The sequence below is a fragment of the Moschus berezovskii genome, chromosome X (assembly GCF_049115385.1).
Source record: "Moschus berezovskii isolate FMDL1 chromosome X, NW_MosBer_1.0, whole genome shotgun sequence".
NCBI lineage: Eukaryota > Metazoa > Chordata > Mammalia > Artiodactyla > Moschidae > Moschus > Moschus berezovskii.
Window position 1 is genome coordinate 44,803,134 of NC_142488.1, and position 26,661 is coordinate 44,829,794.

General features: G+C 36.9%; 2 protein-coding genes across 2 annotated transcripts in view; one reads left to right on the plus strand and one right to left on the minus strand.

Moving 5' to 3' along the window:
- The window catches only part of LOC129564277 (zinc finger X-linked protein ZXDB-like), a 108,479-nt gene extending 85,879 nt beyond the window's left edge, over positions 1 to 22,600 (plus strand). The window contains exon 3 of the transcript XR_008687461.2: positions 21,385 to 22,600. The gene's annotated coding sequence lies outside the window, so the exon portion shown is untranslated. The remainder of the gene's footprint in view (positions 1 to 21,384) is intronic.
- The window catches only part of LOC129564278 (zinc finger X-linked protein ZXDB-like), a 105,177-nt gene continuing 81,323 nt past the window's right edge, over positions 2,808 to 26,661 (minus strand). The window contains exon 2 of the mRNA XM_055438095.2: positions 2,808 to 2,923. Within this exon, the coding sequence (XP_055294070.1) occupies positions 2,915 to 2,923 (9 nt within the window). The 3' untranslated portion in view covers positions 2,808 to 2,914. The remainder of the gene's footprint in view (positions 2,924 to 26,661) is intronic.

Genomic DNA, 26,661 nt, shown 5'->3' on the forward strand with positions numbered 1-26,661 from the left:
AGGGTGCCCACTCTCACCACTACTATTCAACATAGTTCTGGAAGTTTTGGCCACAGCAATCAGAGCAGAAAAAGACATAAATGAAATCCAAATTGGAAAAGAAGAAGTAAAACTTTCTCTGTTCGCTGATGACATGATCCTCTACACAGAAAACCCTAAAGACTCTACCAGAAAACTACTAGAGCTAATCAATAATACAGTAAAGTTGCAGGATATAAAATCAATACACAGAAATCCCTTGCATTCCTATACACTAATAATGAGAAAATAGAAAGAGAAATTAAGGAAACTAGTCCATTCACTGTTGCAACGAAAAGAATTAAATACATAGGCATATATCTACCTAAGGAAACAAAGACGTGTACATAGAAAACTATAAAACACTGGTGAAAGTAATCAAAGAGGACACTCATAGATGGAGAAATATACTGTGTTCGTGTATTGGAAGAATAAATATTGTGAAAATGAGTATACTACCCAAAGTAATTTATACATTCAATGCAATTCCTATCAAGCTACCAACGATATTTTTCACAGAGCTAGAACAAATAATCTCACAATTTGTATGGAAATACAAAAAACCTCAAATAGCCAAAGCAATCTTGAGGAAGAATAATGGAACTGGGGGAATCAACTTGCCGGACTTCAGGCTCTACTACAAAGCCACAGTCATCAAGACAGTATGGTACTGGCATAAAGACAGAAATATAGATGAATGGAACAAAATAGAAAGCCCAGAGATAAATCAACGCACCCATGGACGCCTTATCTTTGACAAAGGAGGCAAGAATATAAAATGGAGAAAAGACAGTCTCTTTAACAAGTGGTGCTGGGAAAACTGATCAGCCACTTGTAAAAGAATGAAACTAGAACACTTCCTAACACCATACACAAAAATAAACTCAAAATGGATTAAAGATCTAAATGTAAGACCAGAAACTATAAAACTCCTAGGGGAGAACATAGGCAAAACACTCTCTGACATAAATCACAGCATGATCCTCCATGACCCACATCCCAGAATATTGGAAATGAAAGCAAAAATAAACAAATGGGACCTAATTAAAATTAAAAGCTTCTGCACAGCAAAGGAAACTATAAGCAAGGTGAAAAGACAGCCTTCAGAATGGGAGAAAATAATAGCAAATGAAGCAACTGACAAAGAATTAATCTCCAAAATATACAAGCAGCTCCTGCAGCTCAATTCCAGAAAAATAAATGACCCAATCAAAAAATGGGCCAAAGAACTAAACAGACATTTCTCCAAAGAAGACATACAGATGGCTAACAAACACATGAAAAATTGCTCAACATCCCTCAAAGTCAGAGAAATGCAAATCAAAACCACAATGAGATACCATTTCACACCAGTCAGAATGGCTGCTATCCAAAAGTCTACATAGAGAGGGTGTGGAGAAAAGGGAACCCTCTTACACTGTTGGTGGGAATGCAAACTAGTACAGCCACTATGGAGAACAGTATGGAGATTCCTCAGAAAACTGGAAATAGAACTGCCATATGATCCAGCAATCGCACTCCTGGGCATACACACCGAGGAAACCCGAATTGAAAGAGACACATGTACTCCAATGTTCATTGCAGCACTGTTGATAATAGCCAGGACATGGAAGCAACCTAGATGTCCATCTGCAGATGAATGGATAAGAAAGCTTTGGTACATATACACAATGGATTATTACTCAGCCATTAAAAATAGCACGTTTGAATCAGTTCTAATGAGGTGGATGAAACTGGAGCCTATTAATCAGAGTGAAGTAAGCCAGAAAGAAAAACATCAATACAGTATACTAACGCATATATATGGAATTTAGAAAGAGGGTAACCTTAACCCTGTATACGAGACAGCAAAAGAGACACAGGTGTATAGAACAGTCTTTGGGACCCTGTGGGAGAGGGTGAGGGTGGGATGATTTCGGAGAATGGCATGGAAACATGTATATTATCATATGTGAAACTAATCTCCAGTCCAGGTTTGATGCATGATACACGATGCTCGGGGCTGGTGCACAGGGATGACACAGAGGGAGGATATGGGGAGGAGGGAGGTGGGAGGGGGTTTCAAGAAGGGGAACACATGTATACCCAGGGTGGATTCATGTCAATGTATGACAAAACCAACCAATATAATATTGTAAAGTAATTAGCCTCCAATAAAAATAAATACAATAAGTCCTCAAATCTGTTAGTGCATCTCTTATTTGTTATTTTAAACTTTTTAGTTTGTTTTGGGGTTTAGCATTAACAATGTTTTGATAGTTTCAAGTGAACAAAACAGGGATTCAGCAATACATATACATGTATCCATTTCCCCCCAAATTTCCCTCCCATACAGGCTGCTACATAACATTAACCACAGTTAAATGGCCATACAGTAGGTCTCTTTGGTTATCTATCTTAAATTTAGCAAAGTATACAGATGCAATGGGACACTTGCCTGTATTAAAAGGGCCAAGAATAAAAGCCTTTTTTGCTGAACATGTCTGTAGAGTTTGCAATTAAAGCTGAAAATTGTCAAATAATTCTTTCAAAATTATACTTGTGAAATGCACAAAAAATAAATATCTACTTAATCCCTATTGCAGAAAAGAAATGTAAACAGAGACATTGCAACTGACACAACAGAAATACAAAGGATCAAAAGAGTAGTACAAGCAACTATGTGACAATAAAATTTAAAACCTGGAAGAAATTGACAAATTCTTAGAAAAATACATCCTCAAATGCACAGTCTCAGCTTAACTATGGGGTTTTAATCTGTTACACCTGTCACTTTCAGTGTGGTCCCCCCCTTCTTTGCTTATTTTGGCTTCCTCTGTTTGCAAGTCTCTTCAGTATCTTATCTCCACCCTGACATGAGGGGGTCAAAAGTAGCCACTTATTCAGGCTCACTTGCTCAGTTGTGCTGTGGAGAGGGAGAGATGAAAAGATGCTCAATATCACTCATTGTTAGAGAAATGCAAATAAAAACCACAATGAAGCACCATCTCACGCTGGTCAGAATGGCCATAATCAAAAAGTCTACAAACAATAAATGCTGGGGAAGGTGTGGAGAAAAGGGAACCCTCTTACACTATTGGTGGGAATGCAAACTAGTACAGCCACTATGGAGAACAGTTTGGATATTCCTTAACAAACTGGAAATAGAACTGCCATACAACCCAATGATCCCACTGCTGGGCGTACAGCCTAAGGAAACAAGAATAGAAAGAGACACACATACCCTGATGTTCATTGAAGCACTATTTACAATACCTAGGACATTGAGAGAGCCTAGATGTCCATCAGCAGATGAATGGATAAAGAAGTTGTGTTATACATACACAATGGAATATTACTCAGGTATAAAAAGGAACACATTTGAGTCAGTCCTAATGAAGTGGATGAAACTGGAGCCTATTATAAAGAGTGAAGTAAGTCAGAAAGAGAAAGACAAATACTGTATATTAATGCATATTATGGAATTTTGAAAGATGGCAACAACGACCCTATATGGAAGACAACAAAAGAGACACATATGTAAAGAACAGACTTTTGGACAGACTGAATTCAAGATGTTGGACCACCAGAGAACTCCTGACCCCATGAAATACTAATTAGTGAGAAATCTCCCAAAGGCCTGCATCTCAACACTGAGACCTAGACTAACAAAAGGCCAGCCAGCTTCACTGTTGGATGCCTTGTGCCAAACAGCTAGCAAAACACTTCCCACAGCCCTTCCCATTAGGAAATAGGCTGCACACCACTTGTCTTTTAGAGAGACAAGATCCAACATCACCCACCAGAATATAGGCACAAGTCCCCCTAACCAGGAAAACTTCACCAAGCACTGGCCCAACCCTACCCACTGGGGGAAGACTACATAACTAAGAGGAACTAAGATTTGCAGCCTGTGGAAAGGAGACCCCCAAAACAGTAAACTAAATAAAATGAAAAGACAGAGAAACATTCAGCAAATGAAGGAGCATGGTAAAAACACACTGGTCCAAATAAATGAAAACAAAATAGACAGTTTACGTGGTCAGGAAGCAACAATTAGAACTGGACATGAAACAACAGACTGGTTCCAAATAGGGAAAGCAGTATGTTAAGGCTGCATATTGTCACCCTGCTTATTTAACTTATATGCAGAGTACATCATGAGAAACGCTGGGCTAGATGAAACACAAGCTGGATTCCAGATTGTTGGGAGAAATATCAATAACCTCAGATATGCAGATGACACCACCCTTATGGGAGAAAGCAAAGAAGAACTAAAGAGCCTCTTGATGAAAGTGAAAGAGGAAAATGAAAAAGTTGACTTAAAACTCAACATTCAGGAAACTAAGATCATGACATACGGTCCCATCACTTCATGGGAAATAGATGGGGAAAGAGTGACAGACTTTATTTTTGGGGGGTTCCAAAATCACTGCAGATGGTGACTGCAGCCATGAAATTAAAAGACACTCCTTGGAAGGAAAGTTATGATCAACCTATATAGCATATTAAAAAGCAGAGACATTACTTTGCCAACAAAAGTCCATCTAGTCAAGGCTATGGTTTTACCAGTGGTCATGTATGGATGTGAGAGGTGGACTATAAAGAAAGCTGAGCATCGAAGAATTGATGCTTTTAAAATATGGTGTTGGAGAAGATTCTTGAGAGTCCCTTGGACTGCAAGGAGCTCCAACCAGTCCAAACTAAAGGAAATCATTCCTGAATATTCATTGGAAGGACTGATGTTAAAGCTGAAACTCCAATACTTTACCCACCTGATATGAAGAGCTAACTCATTTGCAAAGACCCTGATGCTGGGAAAGGTTGAAGGCGGGAGGAGAAGGGGACGACAGAGGATGAGATGGTTGGATGGCATCACCGACTCAATGGACATGAGTTTAAGTAAACTCCGGGAGTTGGTGATGGACAGGGAGGCCTGGTGTGCTGCAGTCCATTGTGTCACAAAGAGTTGGACACAGCTGAGCAACTGAACTGAACTGAACTGAACATGCAAAAGAATTCAGAGTAACGATGGGAAAGATCCAAAACATCAGAAATAAAGTACAGGCACAGATAAATAGACTGGAGGCATGGATTGAGAAGATTCAAGAGATATTTAACAAGAACATAGAAAAAATAAAGAACAATCAACAACATAAAAACCGAAATAAAAATGCAGTAGAGGAAAACAATAGAGGATTAACCAAGGCAAGAGAGTGGATAATTGAACTGGAAGATGGAATTGTGGGAATAACTGAAGGAGAGCAGATAAAGAAACAATAGTGTAAAGAAATGAGAACAGTCTCAGAGATATCTGGGACACTAAGTGCAGCAACATTTGAATTATAGGGGTTGCAGAAAAATAAGAGGAAAAGAAAGGGCATGAAAAAATATTTGAGGAGATTATAGTCAAAAACTTCTCTAACATAGGGAAGGAAATGCCCAGCCAAGTCCAGGAATCCCAGAGAGTCTCATACAAAATAAACCCAGAAAGAAACAGGCCAAAACACATTGTTCTAATTAACAAAAATTAAACACAAAGAACAATTACTAAAAGAAGCAAGGGAAAACCAACAAATAACATACAAGGGAATCCCCATAATGTTAACAGCTGATTTTTCAGCAGAAACACTGCAGGCAAGAAGAGAATGGCAGGATATACTTAAAATGATGAAAGGAAAAAAAAAAAAAAAAACTACAGTGAAGACTACTCTACCCAGAAAAGATCTCATTCAGATTTGACAGAGAAATCAAAACTTTATAAATAAGAAAAAATTAAGAGAATTCAGCACCACCAAACCAGCTCTATGACAAATGCAAGAGGAACTTCTCTATGAAATTCTAGACAGGAAACAAGAAAAAGAAAAGACCTACAAAAACAAACCCAAATCAATGAAGTAAATGATAATAAGATCAAACATACCAATGACCTTAAATGTAAATGTATTAAATTCTCCAACCAAGATACAGACTAGCCAAATGGACACAAAAGAAGGCCCCTATATGTGCTGTCTACTAGAGACCAACTTCATTTCAACAGACACAAGCAGACTTAAAGTGAGGGGCTGGAAAAAGATATTCCACACAAATGGAAATCAAAGGATAGTGGGAACACCAACATTTATATCAGATAAAATAGACTTTGAAATAAAGACTGTTACAAGAAACAAGAAAGGACACTACATAATGATCAAGGGATCAAGAAGGAGATATAATGATCATAAATATTTATGCACCCATCATAGGAGCATCTCCATACATAATGCAAATGCTAACAACTATTAAGGGATAATACAATAATAATGGGGGATTTTAACACCCCAGTCACACCAATGGACAGATCATCTGGACAAAAAATTAATAAGGAATCACAATCTTTAAATGACACATTGGACAAGATAGAATTAATTGGTATCTGTAGGACGTTTCATATCCAAACAGCAGAATAGTTTTTTTTTTTTTTTTCTTCTCAAGAGCATGTAGAACATTCTTCAGGACAGATCACATTTTGGGTCAGAAAACAAACATTGGTTAACTTTTAGAAAATTGAAATTGTATCAAGCTTTTTTTCAGACCACAATGCTATAAGATTAGATATCAATTACAGGAAAAAGACTGTAAAGCACAAACACATGAAAGCTTAACAATATAGTACTTTATAGCCAAGAGGTCACTGAGAAAATCAAAGAGGAAATAAAAAATATCTAGAAACAAATAAAAATAAAAACATGATAAGTCAAAAACTTTGGGATGCAGTAAAAACAGTGGTAAGAGGGAAGTTTAAAGCAATATAAATTTACCTCAAAAAATGAAAAAAAAAAAAAAACATCAAATAAACAATTTAACCTTATATCTAAAGCAACTAGAAAAAGAAGAACAAAAAACCCCCAAAGTTAGCAGGAGGAAAGAAATAATACCTATCGGAACAGAAATAAAAGAAACAATAGCAAATATCAATAAAAATAAAAGGTTCTTTGAAAAGATAAACAAAGTTAACAAGCCATAGCCAGTCATCAAGAAAAAAAGGGAGAAGACTCATATGAATAAAGTTAGAAATGAAAAAGGAGAAGTTGCAATAGACACAATAGAAATGCAAAGGATCATAAGAGACTACTATGAGCAACTATATGCCAATAATGGAAAAGAACAAACTTCCAAGACTGAACTAAGAAGAAATAAAAACTATGAACAGACCAATCACAAGCATTGAAATTGAAACTCTGAAAAAATATCTTCCAACAAAGAGCCCAGGACCAGATGGCTGCACAGGCAAATTTTATCAAACATTTAGACAGGAGCTAACAACTTTCCTGCTCAAACTGTTCCAAAAAAATTGCAGAGGGAGGAAAACTCCCAAATTCATTTTACAAAACCACCTTCACCCTGATTCCAAAAAGCAGACAAAGATATCACAAAAAGAAAATTACAGGCCAATATCACTGATGAACATAGATTTTAAAATTCTCAACAAAGTTCTAGAAAACAGAATCCAACAACATATTAAGGGAATCACACACTGTGATAAAATGGGTTTATTCCAGGGGTGCAAGGAATCAATATATGCAAATCAATCAATGTGATACATCATATTAACAGATTGAAAGACAAAATTCATATGATCATTTCAATAGATGAAGAGAAAGCTTTCAACAATATTCAACACTAACTTACAATTAAAATCTCTCTGGAAAATCAGTATAGAAGGAACCTACTTCATCATAATAAGGCTATATATGACACATGGCAAACATTATTCTCAATGGTGAAAAACTGAAAGCATTTTCTCTAAGAGAAATGAACAAGACAAGGATGCCCACTTTTGCCACTTTTACTCAATATAGTTTTGAAAATCCTAGCCACAATAATCAGAGAAGAAAAAGAAACAAAAGGAATCCATATTGGAAAAGAAGTAAAACTCTCACTCTTTGCAGATGACATGATTCTGTACATAGAAAACCCTAAAATGACACCAAAAAACTGCTAGAGGTAATCAATGAATTTAGTAAATTTGCAGGATGTAAAATTAATACACAGAATTTCCTTGCATTCCTATACACTAATAATGAAAAATCAGAAAGAAACTAAGGAAACAATCCCATTCACCATTGCAACATAAAGAATAAAATATCTAGGAGTAAACCTTCCCTGGTGGTTCAGATGGTAAAGAATCTGCCTGCAATCCAGGAGACCCGGGTTTGATCCCTGGGTCAGCAAGATCCCCTGGAGAAGGAAATGGCAACCCAACCCACTCCAGTATTCTTGCCTAGAGAATTCCATGGACAGAGGAGCCTGGCAGGCTACAGACCATGGGGTTGCAAAGAGTCAGACACAACTGAGCGACTAACACTTTCACTTTCAAAGAGACAATACAATCTGTATGCAAACAATACAAGCAGATGGGGAGCTATACCATGTTCTTGGATTAGAAAAATCAATACTGTCAAGATGACTATACTATCCAAAGCAATCTACTAATTCAGTGAAATCCTTATCAAATTATCAATGGCATTTTTCATCAAAATATAACAAAAAATATAAGAATTTGTATGATAACAAAAGACCCCAAAGAGCCAAAGCAATCTTGAGAAAGAAAAACGGAGCTGGAGGAATCAAACTCACTTTCTTTGAAATATTCTACAAAGGTACTGTCATTAAGATAGTATGGTACTGGCACAAAAACAGAAATATGGACCAATGGAACTAGTAGAAAGTGCAAAGATAAACTCATGCACATATGGGCATCTTATATTTGACAAAGGAGACAAGAATATACAATGGAGAAAACAGCCTGTTCAATAAGTGGTGTTGAGAAAACTGGACTGCTATGTGTAAAAGAATGAAACTAGAACACTTACTAACACCACACACAAAAATAAACTCAAAATGGATGAAAGACAAACTGTTAGTTGCTCAGTTTCCAACTCTTTGAGACACCATGGACTGTAGTCCACCAGACTCCTCTGTCCATGGAATTCTCCAGGCAAGAATACTGGAGTGGGTTGCCATTCCCTTCTCCATTGGATCTTCTCAACCCAGGGGTTGAACCCAGATATCCCGCATTGCAGGCAGATTCTTTACCGTCTGAACCACGAGGGAAGCCCAAACACAAATGTAAAGCCAAAAATTATAGAGGAAAGCATAGGTCGTACACTCTTTGACATTGATCACAGCAAGATTCTCTCTGACCCGCCTCCTAGATTAATGGAAATAAAACCAGAAATAAACAAATTAGATCTAATAAATCTTAAAAGCTTTTGCACATCAAAGGAAACTATAAACAGAATGTTATGAGAAAATAATTACAAACAAAGAAACTGACAAAGGATTACTGTCCAAAATATATAAGCAGATCACACAGTTCAATATCAGAAAAACAAACAACCCAATTAAAAAAGGGCAGATGCCCTAAGCAGATGTTTCTGCAAAGAAGATGTACAGATGGCCAATAAACATATGAAAATATGCTCAGTATCTCTCACTATTAGAGAAACACACATCAAAACTACAATGAAGTATCGCCTCACACCAGAATGGCCATCATCAAAAATTCTATACAAAATAAACTTTGGAAAGGATGTGGAGAAAAGGGAACCCTTCTGTACTGTTGGTGGGAATGTAAACTGATACAGCCATTATGGAAAACAGTATGTTGATTCCTTAAAAAAAACCTTGCAATAAGTCTACCAGCAATCCCATGACAGGACATATGCCCTGAGAATATTACAATGCTAAAAGAAAAACCACAATTGTAAGACACATGTACTAAAAAACAAACCAAAAACAAAACACAGAGTTCTAAAAGACACATGTATACCAATGTTCATTGATGCAATATTTACAATATCCAGGACATGGAAACAGCCAAGATGTCCATTGACAGATAATTGATAAAGAAGTTGTGGTACATATATACAATGGAATGTCAGCCATAAAAATGAATGAATCTGAGTCAGTTGTAGCAAGGTAGACGAACCTAGAGCCTCTTATACAGAGTGAAGTAAGTCAGGAAGAGGAAAACAAATATCACATATTAATGCATATATATATGGAATCTAGAAAAAAGGTATTGATGAACCTAGTAGAGAACAGACTTTGGATTCAGTGGGGGAAGGTGAGGATGGGATTAATTGAGAAAGTAGCATCGACCTATATACACTATCATGTGTAAAATAGTTAGTGGGAAGTTGACATATAACACACTGAGCCCAGCCTGTTGCTCTTTGATGACCTAGAGGAGAGGGATGGTGGGAAGGGAGGGATGGTGGGAACGGAGGGATGCTCAAGAATGAGAGGATATATATATATCTATATCTGTGTGTGTGTGTGTGTATTCATGACTGATTTGGGTTATTGTATGGGAGAAACCAACACGACATTGTAAAGCAATTTTCCAATTAAAAACTAAAAAACAAAGCAAACAGAAAAACAATGCTCAACATAAATGCAAACCAAAATTACAATGTATCACTTCACACAGGTCAGAATGGCTATCATCGAATAATCTACTAACAATAAATGCTGGATAGGGTGTGGGAAAAATGGAACCCTCCCGCACTATTTGTGTGGATGTAAATTGTTAAAGCTTCTGTGGAGAATAGTATAGAGGTTCATTTTAAAACTGAACGTATTGCTACCATATGATCCAGAAATCCCAGTTCTGGGCATATACATAGAGAAAGCCATAATTCAAAAGATACATTCACCTCAATGTTTGTGGGAACACTATTTACAATAGCCAAGACACGGAAGCAACCTAAATGTCCATCAACAGAGGAATGGTAAAAAAGATGCTTTTTATGTATATATATATATATAAAGGAATTTTACTCAATCATATAAAAGAATGAAATTCAGTCATTTGCAGAGACATCGAGGGACCTAGAGATTGTCAAAGAGAGTGAAGTAAGTCTGAAAGAGAAAAACAATTATCATATATTAACACATATATGTAGAATCTAGAAAAATGGTATAGATTATCTTTCTGGAAACCAAAAATAGAGACACGAATGTATAGAAAAAATATATTGATACCTGGGGGAAGGGGGTGGGAGGAATTCAGTTCAGTCGCTCAGTCGTGTCTGACTCTTTGTGACCCCATGAATCACAGCACGCCAGGCCTCCCTGTCCATCACCAACTCCCGGAGTTCACTCAAACTTATGTCCACAGAGTCGGTGATGCCATCCAGCCATCTCATTCTCGGTCGTCCCCTTCTCCTCCCGCCCCCAATCCCTCCCAGCATCAGACTCTTTTCCAGTGAGTCAACTCTTCACATGAGGTGGCCAAAGTATTGGAGTTTCAGCTTTAGCATCAGTCCTTCCAATGAACACCCAGGATTGATCTCTAGAATGGACTGGTTGGATCTCCTTGCAGTCCAAGGGACTCTCAAGAGTCTTCTCCAACACCACAGTTCAAAAGCGTCAATTCTTCGGTGGGAGACTGAAATTTATACATATACACTATTGATACTATGTATAAAATGGATAATTGAGAACATATTGCATACCACAGGGAATTCTACTTAATGCACTGTAATAACTGAATGGACAGGATGTCCAAAAGGGAGGGGATATATGTTTAGGTATGCATGACTCATTATGCTGTTCCGCGACCCCATGAATCACAGCACGCCAGGCCTCCCTGTCCATCACCAACTCCCGGAGTTCACTCAAACTCATGTCCACAGAGTCGGTGATGCCATCCAGCCATCTCATTCTCGGTCGTCCCCTTCTCCTCCCGCCCCCAACCTTTCCCAGCATCAGAGTCTTTTCCAGTGAGTCAACTCGTCGCATGAGGTGGCCAAAGTATTGCAGTTTCAGCTTTAGCATCAGTCCTTCCAATGAACACTGTGCAGTAAGCTAATACAACATCATAAAGAAACTATACTCCAATAAATATAAATTTAAAAAAGATACACAACTGGTCAGTCACTACAAAGGAATTTCTCCATGTTACCCTTTTTATAGTCATACTCACTTCCCCACATCCATCTCTATCCTTTAGTGTCAACTAATGTGCTCTTGATTTTGACAATTTTGCCATTAAGAATGTTATATAAAAGATCATACATCACGACCAAGTGGGTTTTATGCCAGGGATGCAAGGATTCTTCAATATTAGCAAATCAATCAATGTGATACACCACATTAACAAATACTTTGACCACATTAGCAATACTTTGGCCACCTAGCGAAAGATAAAAAATATGTGATTATCTCAATAGATTCAGAGAAAAACTTCGACAAAATTCAACATCCATTTATAATAAAAAAAAAACCCTCCAGAAAGCAGGCATAGAAGAAACATACCTCAGCATAATAAAAGCCATATATGATAAACCCACAGCAAACATTATACTCAAAGTTGAAAGCATTTCCCTAAAGTCAGGAACAAGACAAAGGTGCCCATGCTCACCACTACTGATCAACATAGTTTTGGAAGTTTGAGCCACAGCAATCAGAGCAGAAAAAGAAATAAAAGGAATCCAGATTGGAAAAGAAGAAGTAAAACACTCACTGTTTGCAGATGACATGATCCTCTACATAGAAAACCCTAAAGACACCACCAGGAAATTACTAGAGCTAATCAGTGAATATAGTAAAATTGCAGGATATAAAATTAATACACAGAAATCCCTTGCATTCCTATACACTAACAATGAGAAAACAAAAAGAGAAATTAAGGAAACAATTCCATTCACCATTGTGATGAAAAGAATAAAATAGGAATAAATCTACCTACCCTTATGGCAGAAAGTGAAGAGGAACTCAAAAGCCTCTTGATGAAAGAGGAGAGTGAAAAGGTTGGCTTGAAGCTCAACATTCAGAAAACAAAGATCATGGCATCTGGTCCCATCACTTCATGGGAAATAGATGGGGAAACAGTGGATACAGTGTCAGACTTTATTTTTTGGGGCTTCAAAATTACTGCAGATGCTGATTGCAGCCATGAAATTAAAAGACGCTTACTCCTTGGAAGGAAAGTTATGACCAACCTTGATAGTATATTAAAAAGCAGAGACATTACTTTGCCAACAAAGGTCCATCTAGTCAAGGCTATGGTTTTTCCTGTGGTCATGTATGGATATGAGAGTTGGACTGTGAAGAAAGCTGATAGCCAAAGAATTGATGCTTTTGAACTGTGGTGCTGGAGAAGACTCTTGAGAGTCCCTTGGACTACAAGGAGATCCAACCAGTCCATTCTAAAGGAGATCAATCCTGGGTATTCATTGGAAGGACTGATGCTGAAGCTGAAACTCCAATTCTTTGGCCACCTCATGCGATGAGTTGACTCACTGGAAAAAAACTCTGATGCTGGGAAAGGTTGGGGGCGGGAGGAGAAGGGGACGACAGAGAATGAGATGGCTGGATGGCATCACCGACTCGATGGACATGAGTTTGAGTGAACTCCAGGAGTTGGTGATGGACAGGGAGGCCTGGCGTGCTGTGATCTATGGGGTCGCGGAGAGTCGGACACGACTGAGTGACTGAACTGAACTGAAAGAAACAAAAGACCTATATATAGAAAACTATGAAACACTGATGAAAGAAATCAGAGAGGACACAAATAGTTGGAGAAATATGCCATGTTCATGGATCAGAAGAATCAATATAGTGAAAATGAGTATACTACCAAAAGCAATCTATAGATTCAATACCATCACTATCAAGCTACCAACAGTATTTTTCAGAGAACTAGAACAAATAATTTCACAATTTGTATGGAAGTATAAAAAACCTCAAATACCCAAAGGAATATTGAGAAAGAAGATGGAACTAGAGGAATCAACCTGCCAGACTTCAGACTATACTACAAAACTACCATCATCAAGACAGTATGGTACTGGCACAAAGACAGAAATATAGATCAATGGAACAAAACAGAAAGCACAGAGATAAATCCATGCAAATAAGGACACCTTATCTTTGACAAAAGAGGCAAGAATTTACAATCATGAAAAGACAATCTCTTTAACAAGTGGTACTGGGAAAACTGATCAACCATCTGTAAAAGACTGAAACTTTTAACACTTTCTAACACCATACACAAAATAAACTCAAATGGATTAAAGATCTAAATGTAAGACCAGAAGCTATAAAACTCCTAGAGGAAAACATAAGCAAAACACTCTCTGACAGCAGAATGCTCTATGACCCACCTCCTAGAGTAATGGAAGTAAAAGCAAAAAATAAACAAATGGGACCTAATTAAACTTAAAATGATTTTAACAACTAAGGAAACTCTAAGCAAGGTGAAAAGACAGTCTTTAGAATGGGAGAAAATAATAACAAAAAAAGCAATTGACAAAGAATTAATCTCAAAAATATACAAGCAGCTCATGAAACTCAATTCCAGAAAAATAAACAACCCAATCAAAAAATGGGCCAATAAACTAAACAGATATTTCTCCAAAGAAGATGGACATATGGCTAACAAATACATGAAAAGATGCTCAACATCACTCATTATCAGAGAAGTGCAAATCAAAACCACAATGAGGGACCATCTCACACCAGTCAGAATGGCTGCTATCAAAAGTCTACAAACAATAAATGCTGCAGAGGGTGCGGAGAAAAGGGAACCCTCTTACACTGTTGGTGGGAATGCAAACTAGTTCAGCCACTATTGAGAACAGTGTGGAGATTCCTTAAAAAGCTGGAAATAGAACTGCCATATGATCTAACAATCCCATTGCTGGGCATATACACTGAGGAAACCAGAATTGAAGGAGGCACGTGTACCCCAATGTTCATCGCAGCACTGTTTACAATAGCCAGGACATAGAAGCAAGCTAGATGTCCATCGGCAGACGAATGGATAAGAAAGCAGTGGTACATATACACAATGGAATATTACTCAGGTATTAAAAATAATGCATTTGAATCAGTTCTAATGAGGTGGATGAGACTGGAGCCTATTATACAGAGTGAAGTAAGTCAGAAAGAAAAACACCAGTACAGTATATTAACACATATATATGGAATTTAGAAAGATGGTAACGATGACCGTATATGCCAGATAGCAAAAGAAACACAGATGCAAAGAATGGACTTTTGGACTCTGTGGGAGAAGGTGAGGGTGGGATGATTTGAAAGAATAGCATTGAAGCATGTATATTACCATATGAGAAATAGATCACCAGTCCAAGTTTGATGCATGAAACAGGGCACTCAAAGCTGGTGGACTGGGACAATCCTGAGGGATGGGATGGGGACGGAGGTAGGAGGGGGTTTCAGAAAGGTGGACACATATACACCCAAGGCTGATTCATGTCAATGTATGGCAAAGCCCACTACAGTATTGTAAAGTAATTACACTCCAATTAAAATAAATAAATTTTAAAAAAGAATGTTATCTAAGTGTGCTTATATACTATGTAACATTTTAAAATTAAACTTCATAAATTTTATATAATAACAGTTTCACATGCAAGTGTGAGAAATGATAGAGTCCCAAATTCACCCTTCACCCAGTTTCACCTTTCAAAACTGGGGTACTATATCACAATCAGAATTTTGACATTAATACAGTCTAGATACACAGCATTTCACGCATCACAAAGAACCTTCCTGTTTGTTTGTTTTTTTTATTTTGTAGTCACATCACTTCCTTGTTTTCTCCACAACCCTCTTTTCTACCACTGGCATTACTAATCTGTTCATCATTTTCATCAATTTATAAATTTAGTGATGTTTTGTAAATGTAATCACAGTGAATATTAATTTTTTGAATTTAATTTTTTCCTTCAACATTATTCCATGGATATTCATCTAAGTTGTGCACGCACCAAAATGTTGTTTCCTTGCATTTTTATGATTATGTGGTACATATATATACACACACTACAGTTTGTTTAAACTATTCACCTCTTAAAAGGCAACTAGGTACTTTCCAAGTTGGGATTATTAAAAGATAACAATTCATTGATAATGAGGTATGTATTGACCCCTCTGGCAAGTCACACAAATGAATGGAAGCTACTCTCCCCACAGTCACCTCTGAGCTGGTGAGTGAGAGATGGTAGGTGAGTAAGTTAAAGTGCCACAACATTCTTACTGAAATTTAGCAGTTTCTATCACTGGTAAGCGTTTTTGCAAAGCTTTGAGCATATTCTAGGACTAAAAATTTTATCCTGATTGATATTTCTAGCATATTTATTTTTTAATGCCTTAATGAACAGATGGAGTTTTGGATACACCTATACCATCATTGTCAATATTACTCCTCTTTCTTGTGTCTTTTGATATTTTGCTAATTGTTTACTGTTTCTCTGAGTTTTTAACTTTTGCATTTGGAGAGCTTTTTATATACTCTGTATACTAGTCCTTTGTTAGATATATGGTTTACAAAAATTCTCCTGATTTGTAGCTTGTCTTTTCATCCTCATAACTCAGTCTTTCAGAAAACAAAACTTTTTATTTTGATGTCCACTTTTTCAGTTTTTCCTTTTAAGAGTTGTGCATTTGGTGTTTTATGTAAAAAATTTTCACAAAATTTAGTAACTTTGTTAGTACTAACTTAGTAATTATGTTAGTAACTTTGCTCTAAGTAAGATTTTACCTTACTTAAAAATATTTTATATTTTTGCATTCATACATAATCCTATGATACACTTGACTGTTACATTTTGAATTAGGCAAAGTTTATGTTCATTTTCTTGCTTATGGTTATTTACTTGTAACACCCTAAGTTGAGGAAAAGAATGTCCATAACAAATTGTTTTTTGCACCTTTGCAAAATCAGGTAGGCATATTTATGTGGGTCTCATCTTTTGGTTGGTGTGTTTCATTCATCCTTGTGTTTATTCATCCTTAGTACCACAGTGTCTTGATTGCTGCAGCTATAAAATAAGCCTCTAATTTATGAGTGGTTCCTTACACTTTGTTTTTTTTCCAAAATTATTTTACATATGTTGCATTTTTGTATATACTTTAGAGCAAACTTTTCTATATCTACAATAATTTTGACTGGGATTTTGGTAGAAACTTAAATATATAGACCAACTTGGAGAATATTAACTTTTTTATTATAATGAATGTTCCAATCCTTGATCACAGTATGTATCTCTATTTATTTATATTTTTAAAATTTTATTTCATGGGCATTTTGTAGTTCTCAGCTTATATATTCTACACATAAATTGTTAAAATAATACCTAATATTTTATTTTTGGTATTTTATATTTTCAATTTTAATCTAGTTTTAATTTCCACATATGTAAACAGAAGTATGACATTTTTGTATGTTAATCATATCTTGCTGATTGTCTTAATATTGGATCTAACAATTGTTGAGAGAGGGGTTTTGAGGTCAATGACTATACTTTTGGAATTGTTTCTTTCCATAAGTTCCATCAGTCTTTACATGTTGTAATATAAAACTCTGCTATTTGGTACATATTCATTTAACACAGCTTTGTCTTCATGGTTGACTGCTCATTTTATCACTATGTAAAGCTTCCCTTTGTTCCTGCTACTGTCCTTTGCTCTGAAGCCTGCTTAATTAATATTAATATAGCCATCCCTGGTTTTTTTTTTTTTTTTTACTTTACATTATTGTATTGGTTTTGCCATACATTGACATGAATCTGCCCCGGGTGTATATGTGTTCCCCATCTTGAATCCCGCTCCTACCTCCTTCCCCATCCCATCCCTCTGGTTCATCCCAGTGCACCAGCCCCGAGCATCCTGTATCATGCATCGAACCTGGACTGGCAATTTGTTTCACATATGATAATATACATGCTTCAATGCCCTTCTCCCAAATCATCCCACCCTCGCCCTCTCCCACAGAGTCCAAAATACTGTTCTATACATCTGTGTCTCTTTTGATGTCTCGTATACAGGGTTATCGTTATCATCTTTCTAAATTCCCCATCCCTGTTTTTTAAGATTTTATTTTTAGAGTAGCTTTTAGAGAGTTTATAATGAAATTGAGAAGTAGGTATAGAGATATCCCACCTACCACTACACATACAGAGGTATCCCCATTATCACAATACACACTGGAATGGTACATTTTTTACCAAAGTTAAACCTACAGTTGACAACTGACACATTATAATCACCCATTGCCCTTAGTTTCCCTAAGGGTTCTCATGGTTTGGACAAATAGATTATTGCAACTGCCTTAAAAATAAGCAAAACACCAATACAGTATACTAACGTATATATATGGAATTTAGAAAGATGATAGCCGTAACCCTGTATACGAGACAGCAAAAGAGACACAGATGTATAGAACAGTCTTTTGGACTCTGTGGAAGAGGGCGAGGGTGGGATGATTTGGGAGAATGGCTTTGAAACATGTACATTATCATATGTGAAATGAATTGCCAGTCCAGGTTTGAAGCATGATACAGGATGCTCAGGGCTGGTGTACTGGGATGAACCAGAGGGATGGGATGGATATGGAGGTAGGAGGGGGGTTCAAGATGAGGAACACATGTACACCCGGGAAAAATTCATGTCACTGTATGGCAAAACCAATACAATAATGTAAAGTAAAAATATATATTAAAAAAAAATATTGAGCATTGTCACTGTCTTAAAAGTATTTTATTCTCCATCTATTTATTCTGGAAAACACTGCTATTTATACCACCTCCATAGGTTTATATTTTCCAAAATGTTATATAGGTAGAATCATATATTATGTAATCTTCTCAGATTGGCTTATTTCTCTTCAGTTCAGTTCAGTTCAGTCGCTCAGTCGTGTCCGACTCTTTGCGACCCCATGAATCACAGCATCCCAGGCATCCCTGTCCATCACCAACTCCCGGAGTTCACTCAAACTCATGTCCATCGAGTTGGTGATGTCATCCAGCCATCTCATTCTCTGTCGTCCCTTTCTCCCCCTGCCCCCAATCCCTCCCAGCATTAGAGTCTTCCAGTGAGTTAACTCGTCACATGAGGTGGCCAAAGTATTGGAGTTTCAGCTTTAGCATCATCAGCCCTTCCAGTGAACACCCAGGACTTATCTCCTTTAGGATGGACTGTTTGGCTCTCCTTGCAGTCCAATGGACTCTCAAGAGTCTTCTCCAGCACCACAGTTCAAAAGCATCAATTCTTCTGCGCTCAGCTTTCTTCACAGTCCAACTCTCACATCCATACATGACCACTGGAAAAACCATAGCCTTGACTAGACGGACCTTGGTTGGCAAAGTAATGTTTCTTTTTTAATATGCTATCTAGGTTGGTCATATCTTTCCTTTCAAGGAGTAAGCGTCTTTTAATTTCATGGCTGCAGTCACCATCTGCAGTGATTTTCGAGCCCCCAAAAATAAAGTCTGACACTGTATCCACTGTTTCCCCATCTATTTCCCATGAAGTGATGGGACCAGATGCCATGATCTTTGTTTTCTGAATGTTGAGCTTTAAGCCAACTTTTTCACTCTCCTCTTTCACTTTATCAAGAGGCTCTTTAGTTCTTCTTCACTTTTTGCCATGAGGGTGGTGTCATCTGCATATCTGAGGTTATTGATATTTCTCCCGGCAATGTTGATTCCAGCTTGTGCTTCTTATTTAAAGTTCCTCCATAACTTAAATAACTTAAAAGCTTATTTCTTTTTATTGCTGAGCAATTTTCTGCTGTTTAGATATACCACAGTTTACTCATCCATTTACCTACTAAAGGAGATCTTGATTGCTTCCAAGTTTTGGCAATTAGAAATAAAGCTGTTATAAATGTTATGTGCCAGTGTTAGTATGGACATGTTTTCAGCTCCTTTGAGTGAATACCAAGGAATGTGATCAATAGATCATATAGTAAAATAATTTTTAGTTTTGTAATAAATGGCCAAATTGTCTTCCAAAGTGACTATGTCATTATGCATATACTTATACATGACAATATTTGGTGTTTCCAGTGTTCCAGATTTTAGTCAATCTAAAAGGTGTATAGTGGCATCATATTTTTTTTAAATTTCCATTTTCCTGGTGACATACAATGTGTATCATCTTTTTGTATGCTTATATGCTCTCTGTATATCATCCTTAGTCAGTTGTTAACATTATTGGTCTATTTTTAATCAAGATGTTTGTTTTCTTATTGTTTGATTTTAAGAATTCTTTGTGTATTTTGGATAATAGTCCTTTATAAAATGTGTCTTTTGCTAATGTTCTTACTTAACCTGTGTCTTATCCTCTAGTATCCTGGATAGTGTCATTTGTTTGTTAAAATTAAACAAGCTGGACTTTGTTAAAATTAAAAAGTCCAGCTTGTTAATTATTTTATCTATCATGTCTTTGATATAGTATCCCAAAGGGCATCAACATACATGACCACTTAGGTTTTCTCATACTGTCTTCTAAGAATTTTATAATTTTGTATTTCACATTTGTCTACAATTTATTTTAATTTTGTGAAATACATAATGTCTGTTTCTAGATTCTTTTCTTTCTTTCTTATTTGCATGTGTATATCTAGTTGTTCCAGTACTGCTATAATTCTTTTTTCTCTTTTATATCGCCTCTGCTCCTTTGTCAAAGATAAGTTGACCATAAGTATGGTGTCTACTTCTGGGCTTTCTATTTTTTTCCTCAGATTTCTTGGTCTATATTTCCCCAATACCATATTGTCATATGTATTTTGCTTTAAGTCATGATTTCCTTGAAGTCATGAATGTCAGCCCTCTAACTTTTCCTTTAATGCAATGTTGGCTATTATGTGTCTTTTACCTTTCTGTGTAACTTTATATTCAGTTTATCAAAATTCATAAAGTAATTTTCTGAGATTTGGATTAGGGATAGACCGCATATGTAAGGCATGTTGCAAGGAAATAACATATCAATAATATTGTCTTCCTACACACAAACATGGAATGTTCTTCATTTGTTTGGTTCTTTTAAAATTTTCTTTGTCAGACTTTTGTAGATTTTCTCATATAGATCTTGCACATATTTTGTTAGATTTATAAATCAGTATCTCATTTTCGTATGTATTAATATAAATGATATGTTAATTTCAAATTCTGCTTGTTTATTATTGGTATATAAGAAAGCAATTTAATTTTATATAATAATCTTATATCCTGCAAGCTTTCTGTAACCACTTATTATTTCCTGTCTCTTTTGTATATTCTTATTGATGAACTTATCATCAGTGAACACAGGCAATTTTTGTCTTGCTTTCCAATCAGTATAACGTTTATTTCCTTTTCTTCCCTTATTTCATTACTAAGGTTATACAGTATAGTATTTAAAAAATAGTAAGGGGACATCCTTGCCTTGTATGTGATCTTAGTGGGAAAGCTCCCAGTTTCTCACCATTAAGTATAATGTTAGTTGTACAGTTTTTGTAGTCTTTATCAATCTGTGAAAGATCTGAGAGTTTTATCATAAATGGGTATGGAATTTGATAAAATGTTTTTTCTTCCTCTATTGATGCAGATGATACCACCCTAATGGCAGAAAGTGAAGAGAGACTAAAGAACTCTTGATGAAGGTGAAAGAGGAGACTGAAAAAACTTTCTTAAAACTCAGCATTCAAAAAACTAAGATCATGTCATCTGGTCCCCAACACTTCATGGCAAAAAGATGGGAAAAAATGGAAATTGTGGCAGATTTTATTTTCTTGGGCTACAAAATCACTGTGGATAGTTACTGCAGTTACAAAATTAAAAGAGGCTTGCTGCTTGGAAGAAAAGCTATAACAAAGCTAGACAGCATATTAAAAAGCAGAGACATCATTTTCCTGACAAAAGTCAGTATAGTCAAAGCTATTGTATTTCCAGTAGTCATGTATGGATGTGAGTGTTGGATCATAAAGAAGGCTGAGTGCTGAAGAATTGGTACATTTGAGCTGTGGTGCTGGAGACGCTTGAGAATCCCTTGGATTGCAGGAGATCAAACCAGTGAACTCTAAAGGAAATCAACCCTGAATATTCATTAGAAGGACTGATGTTGAAGCTCCAACACTTTGGGCACATGATGCAAAGAGCTGCCTCATTGGAAAAGACCCTGATACTGGGAAAAATTGAGGGCAGGAAGAGAAGGGGGCAACAGAGAACGAGCTAGTTGAATGGTGTCACCAAATTAACCTGGCATGCTGCAGTCGATGGGGCTGCATAGAATCGGACAGGACTTAGTGACTGAATAACAATATTGATATTATCGTATGATTGTTCTTCAGTCGGTTGATGTGATAGATTGCATTAATTGATTTTATATAGAATGTTGAATCAGCTTTGCACACCAGGGAAAAATCTCATTCAGTCTCGGTGTGTAATTCTTTTTAGACTCTTTTGGATATGGCTGACTAATATTTTGTTGAGGATTTCATGTTCATTAAAAATATTGGGCTTTAATTTTCTTTTTTGTAATATCTTTGTCTGATTTTGGAGTTATGATAATGCCGTCCTCATAGAATGAATAAAAAATGTATTCCCTCAACTTCTATACTCTGAAAGAAATTTAAGAGACTCAGTATAATGTTTTTCTTACATGTTTGGTAGAATTTACAAGTGAATCTGTCTGGTACAGGTGCTTTCTATATTCAAAATTTATTGGTTATTTATTTAATTTATAATAGATATAAGCCTATTTGGATTGCTTATTCTTTGTGAATTTTGGTAAATTATATAGTTCAAAGTATTGATCTACTTTCATCTAAGTTATTGTATTCGTGGACATAAAGTTTTCATAGTATTTGTTATCGTTTTAATTCTCATACCTTTTGTATTTATGTCCTCTTTCATTTCTAACACTAATAATTTGTATTCTAGCTTCTTTTCTTAGTTGACCTGACCAGATACTTATCAATTTTATTGACCTTTTCAAAAGCAAAGCTTTATTATTATTATTATTATATCTATTGATTTCTTGCTTTTAATTTCAATGATTTCTACTCTAATTATTATTATTTTTATGTTTACTTTGATTTAATTAATCCTTCTTTTCCTAGTCATACAAGGTAGAAACTTAAATTATTGGTTTAGATCTTCCTTCCTTTCTCATACATATCTTCAATGCTCTAAATTTCCCTGTACGCACTGCTTTCACTGCATACCACAAATTTTGATAAGTTGTATTTTTGTTTTCATGTGGTTCACAGTGTGATTGGATTTCTTTGAAATTTCCTCTTTAATTCATTTTTCTGAAGTGTGTTTCTTAATCTCTACATACACTGACATTTTCCACCTATCTTTATGTTATTTGTTTCTAGTTTAGCTCCCTTGTTATGTCTGCTGTCTGGTAGACAGAGCAGACATTGTACGATTTCTATTTTTTAAATTTATTAACATCTTTTATAGATGAGAATGTGTTCTATATTGATGAATTTTCTGTGTGAGCTTGAGAACAATGTGTGTATTCTGTTTTTTGATGCAGTATTCAAAAGATGTCCATTATTGCCAGTTGATAAATGGTGTTGCGTTCAACCATGTCTTTATTGATTTTCTGCCTCCTGGGCCTTTATATTTCTGAGGAAAGGTGTTAAAGTCATCAACTATAATAGCGGATTTGTGTATTTTTGCTATCAGTTTTTGCTTCATGTAGTTCGATGATGTGTTGTTAGGTATACACATAATAAAAATTATGTTCTCTTTGAGAACTGAATCTTTTTCTATATGAAATGTCCCTTTTAAATCTGCTATGATTCTCCTTCCTTTGAAGTCTGCTCTAAAATTAATCTAGCTACTCCTACATTCTATGTTGGGGGGAGGTACTGGTGTTTTATTTGTACATTTACCTACAATTAGGAAAGAATGTAAGCTTTACTAACATTTACAATGTGGATTGGGCTTCCCTGGTATCTGATTGTAAAGAATCCACCTGTAGTGCAGGAGACCCAGGTTTGATCCCTGGGTCAGGAAGATCCATTGGAGGAGGGCATGGCAACCACTCGAGTATTCTTGCCTGCAGAGTCCCCATGGACAGAGGAGCCTGGCAGGCTACAGTCCAACTATGGATTGACAAATGTCACATAGCTAAGGGTCAAGGACAGAAATCAGGGCAGAGGGTGAGTTCTACCAGTAGAGGGCGATAAAGGAGAGGACTTTATTTGTACTGCAAGTTCAGTTCAGTTCACTCGCTCAGTCGTTTCCGACTCTTAGCGACCCCATGAACCACAGCACACCAGGCCTCCCTGTCCATCACCAACTCACGGAGTTCACACAAACTCATGTCCACAGAGTCGGTGATGCCATCCAGCCACCTCATTTTCTGTCGTCCCCGTCTCCTCCTACCCCCAATCGCTCCCAGCATCAGAGTCTTTTCCAGTGAGTTAACTCGTCGCATGAGGTGGCCAAAGTATTGGAGTTTCAGCTTTAGCATAAGACCTTCCAATGAACACCCAGGATTGATCTCCCTTAGAATGGACTGGTTGGATCTCCTTGCACTACAAGGGACTCTCAAGAGTCTTCTACAACACCACAGTTCAAAAGCATCAATTCTTCGGCAATCAGCTTTCTTCACAGTCCAACTCCCACATCCATACATGACCACGGGAAAAACCATAGCCTTGACTAGATGGACCTTTGTTGGCAAAGTAATGTCTCTGCTTTTTAATATGCTATTTAGGTTGGTCATAACATTGCTTCCAGGGAGTAAGAGTCTTTTAATTTCATGGCTGCAATCAGCATCTGCAGTGATTTTGGAGCCCCCAAAAATAAAGTCTGACACGGTTTCCACTGTTTCCCCATCTATTTCCCAAGAAGTGATGGGACCAGATGTCATGATCTTTGTTTTCTGAATGTTGAGCTTCAAGCCAACCTTTTCACTCTCCTCTTTCATCAAGAGGGCTTTGAGTTCCTCTTCACTTTCTGCCATAAGGGTGGTGTCATCTGCATATCTGAGGTGATTGATATTTCTCCCGGCAATCTTGATTCCAGCTTGTGCTTCTTCCAGCCCAGGGTTCTTCATGATGTACTCTGCATATAAGTTAAATAAGCAGGGTGAAAATATACAACCTTGATGCACTCCTTTTCCTATTTGGAACCAGTCTGTTGTTCCATGTCCAGTTCTAACTGTTGCTTCCTGACCTGCATACAGGTTTCTCAAGAGGCAGGTCAGGTGGTCTGGGATTCCCATCTCTTTCAGAATGTTCCACAGTTTATTGTGATCCACACAGTCAAAGGCCTTGGCATAGTCAATGAAGCAGTAATAGATGTTTTTCTGGAACTCTCTTGCTTTCTCCATAATCCAGCGGATGTTGGCAATTTGATCTCTGGTTCCTCTTCCTTTTCTCAAACCTGCTTGAACATCTGGAAGTTCACGATTCACATACTGCTGAAGCCTAGCTTGGAGAATTTTGAGCATGACTTTACTAGCGTGTGAGATGAGTGCAATTGTGCAGTAGTTTGAGCATTCTTTGGCATTGCCTTTCTTTGGGATTGGAATGAAGACTGACATTTTCCAGTCCTGTGGCCATTGCTGAGTTTTCCAAATTTGCTGGCATATTGAGTGCAGCACTTTCACAGCATCATATTTCAGGATTTGAAATAGCTCAATTGGAATTCCATCACCTCCACTAGCTTTGTTCGTCGTGATGCTCTCTAAGGCCCACTTGACTTCACATTCCAAGATGTCTGGTTCCAGGTGAGTGATCACGCCATCGTGATTATCTTCATCGTGAAGATCTTTTGTGTACAGTTCTTCTGTGTATTCTTGCCACCTCTTCTTAATATCTTCTGCTTCTGTTAGGTCTATACCATTTCTGTCCTTTATCAAGCCCATCTTTGCATGAAATGTTCCCTTGATATCTCTAATTTTCTTGAAAAGATCTCTTGTTTTTCCTATTCTGTTGTTTTCCTCTATTTCTTTGCATTGATCGCTGAGGAAGGCTTTCTTATCTCTCCTTGCTATTCTTTGGAACTCTGCATTCAGATGCTTATATCTTTCCTTTCCTCCTTTACTTTTTGCTTCTCTTCTTTGCACAGCTATTTGTAAGGCCTCCTTAGACAGCCATTTTGCTTTTTTTGCATTTCTTTTCCATGGGGATGGTCTTGGTCCCTGTCTCCTGTACAATGTCACGAACCTCCGTGCAGAGTTCATCAGGCACTCTATCTATCAGATCTAGACCCTTAAATCTATTTCTTACTTCCACTGTATTATCATAAGGGATTTGATTTAGGTCGTATCTGAATGGTCTAGTGGTTTTCCCTACTTTCTTCAATTTAAGTCTGAATTTGGCAATAAGGATTTCATGATCTGAGCCATAGTCAGCTCCTGGTCTTGTTTTTGCTAACTATATAGAGCTTCTCCATCTTTGGCTGCAAAGAATATAATCAATCTGATTTCGGTGTTGACCATCTGGTGATGTCCATGTGTAGAGTCTTCTCTTGTGTTGTTGGAAGAGGGTGTTTGCTATGACCAGTGCGTTCTCTTGGCAAAACTCTATTAGCCTTTGCCCTGCTTCATTTCGTCCTCCAAGGCCAAATTTGCCTGTTACTCCAGGTGTTTCTTGACTTCCCAGTTTTGCATTCCAGTCCCCTATAATGAAAAGGACACCTTTTTTGGGTGTTAGTTTTAAAAGGTTTTGTAGGTCTTCATAGAACTGTTCAACTTCGGCTTCTTCAGCATTACTGGTTGGGGCATAGACTTGAATTACTGTGATATTGAATGCTTTGCCTTGGAAACGAACAGAAATCATTCTGTCGTTTTTAAAATTGCATCCAAGTACTGCATTTCAGACTCTTTTGTTGACCATGATGGCTACTCCATTTCTTC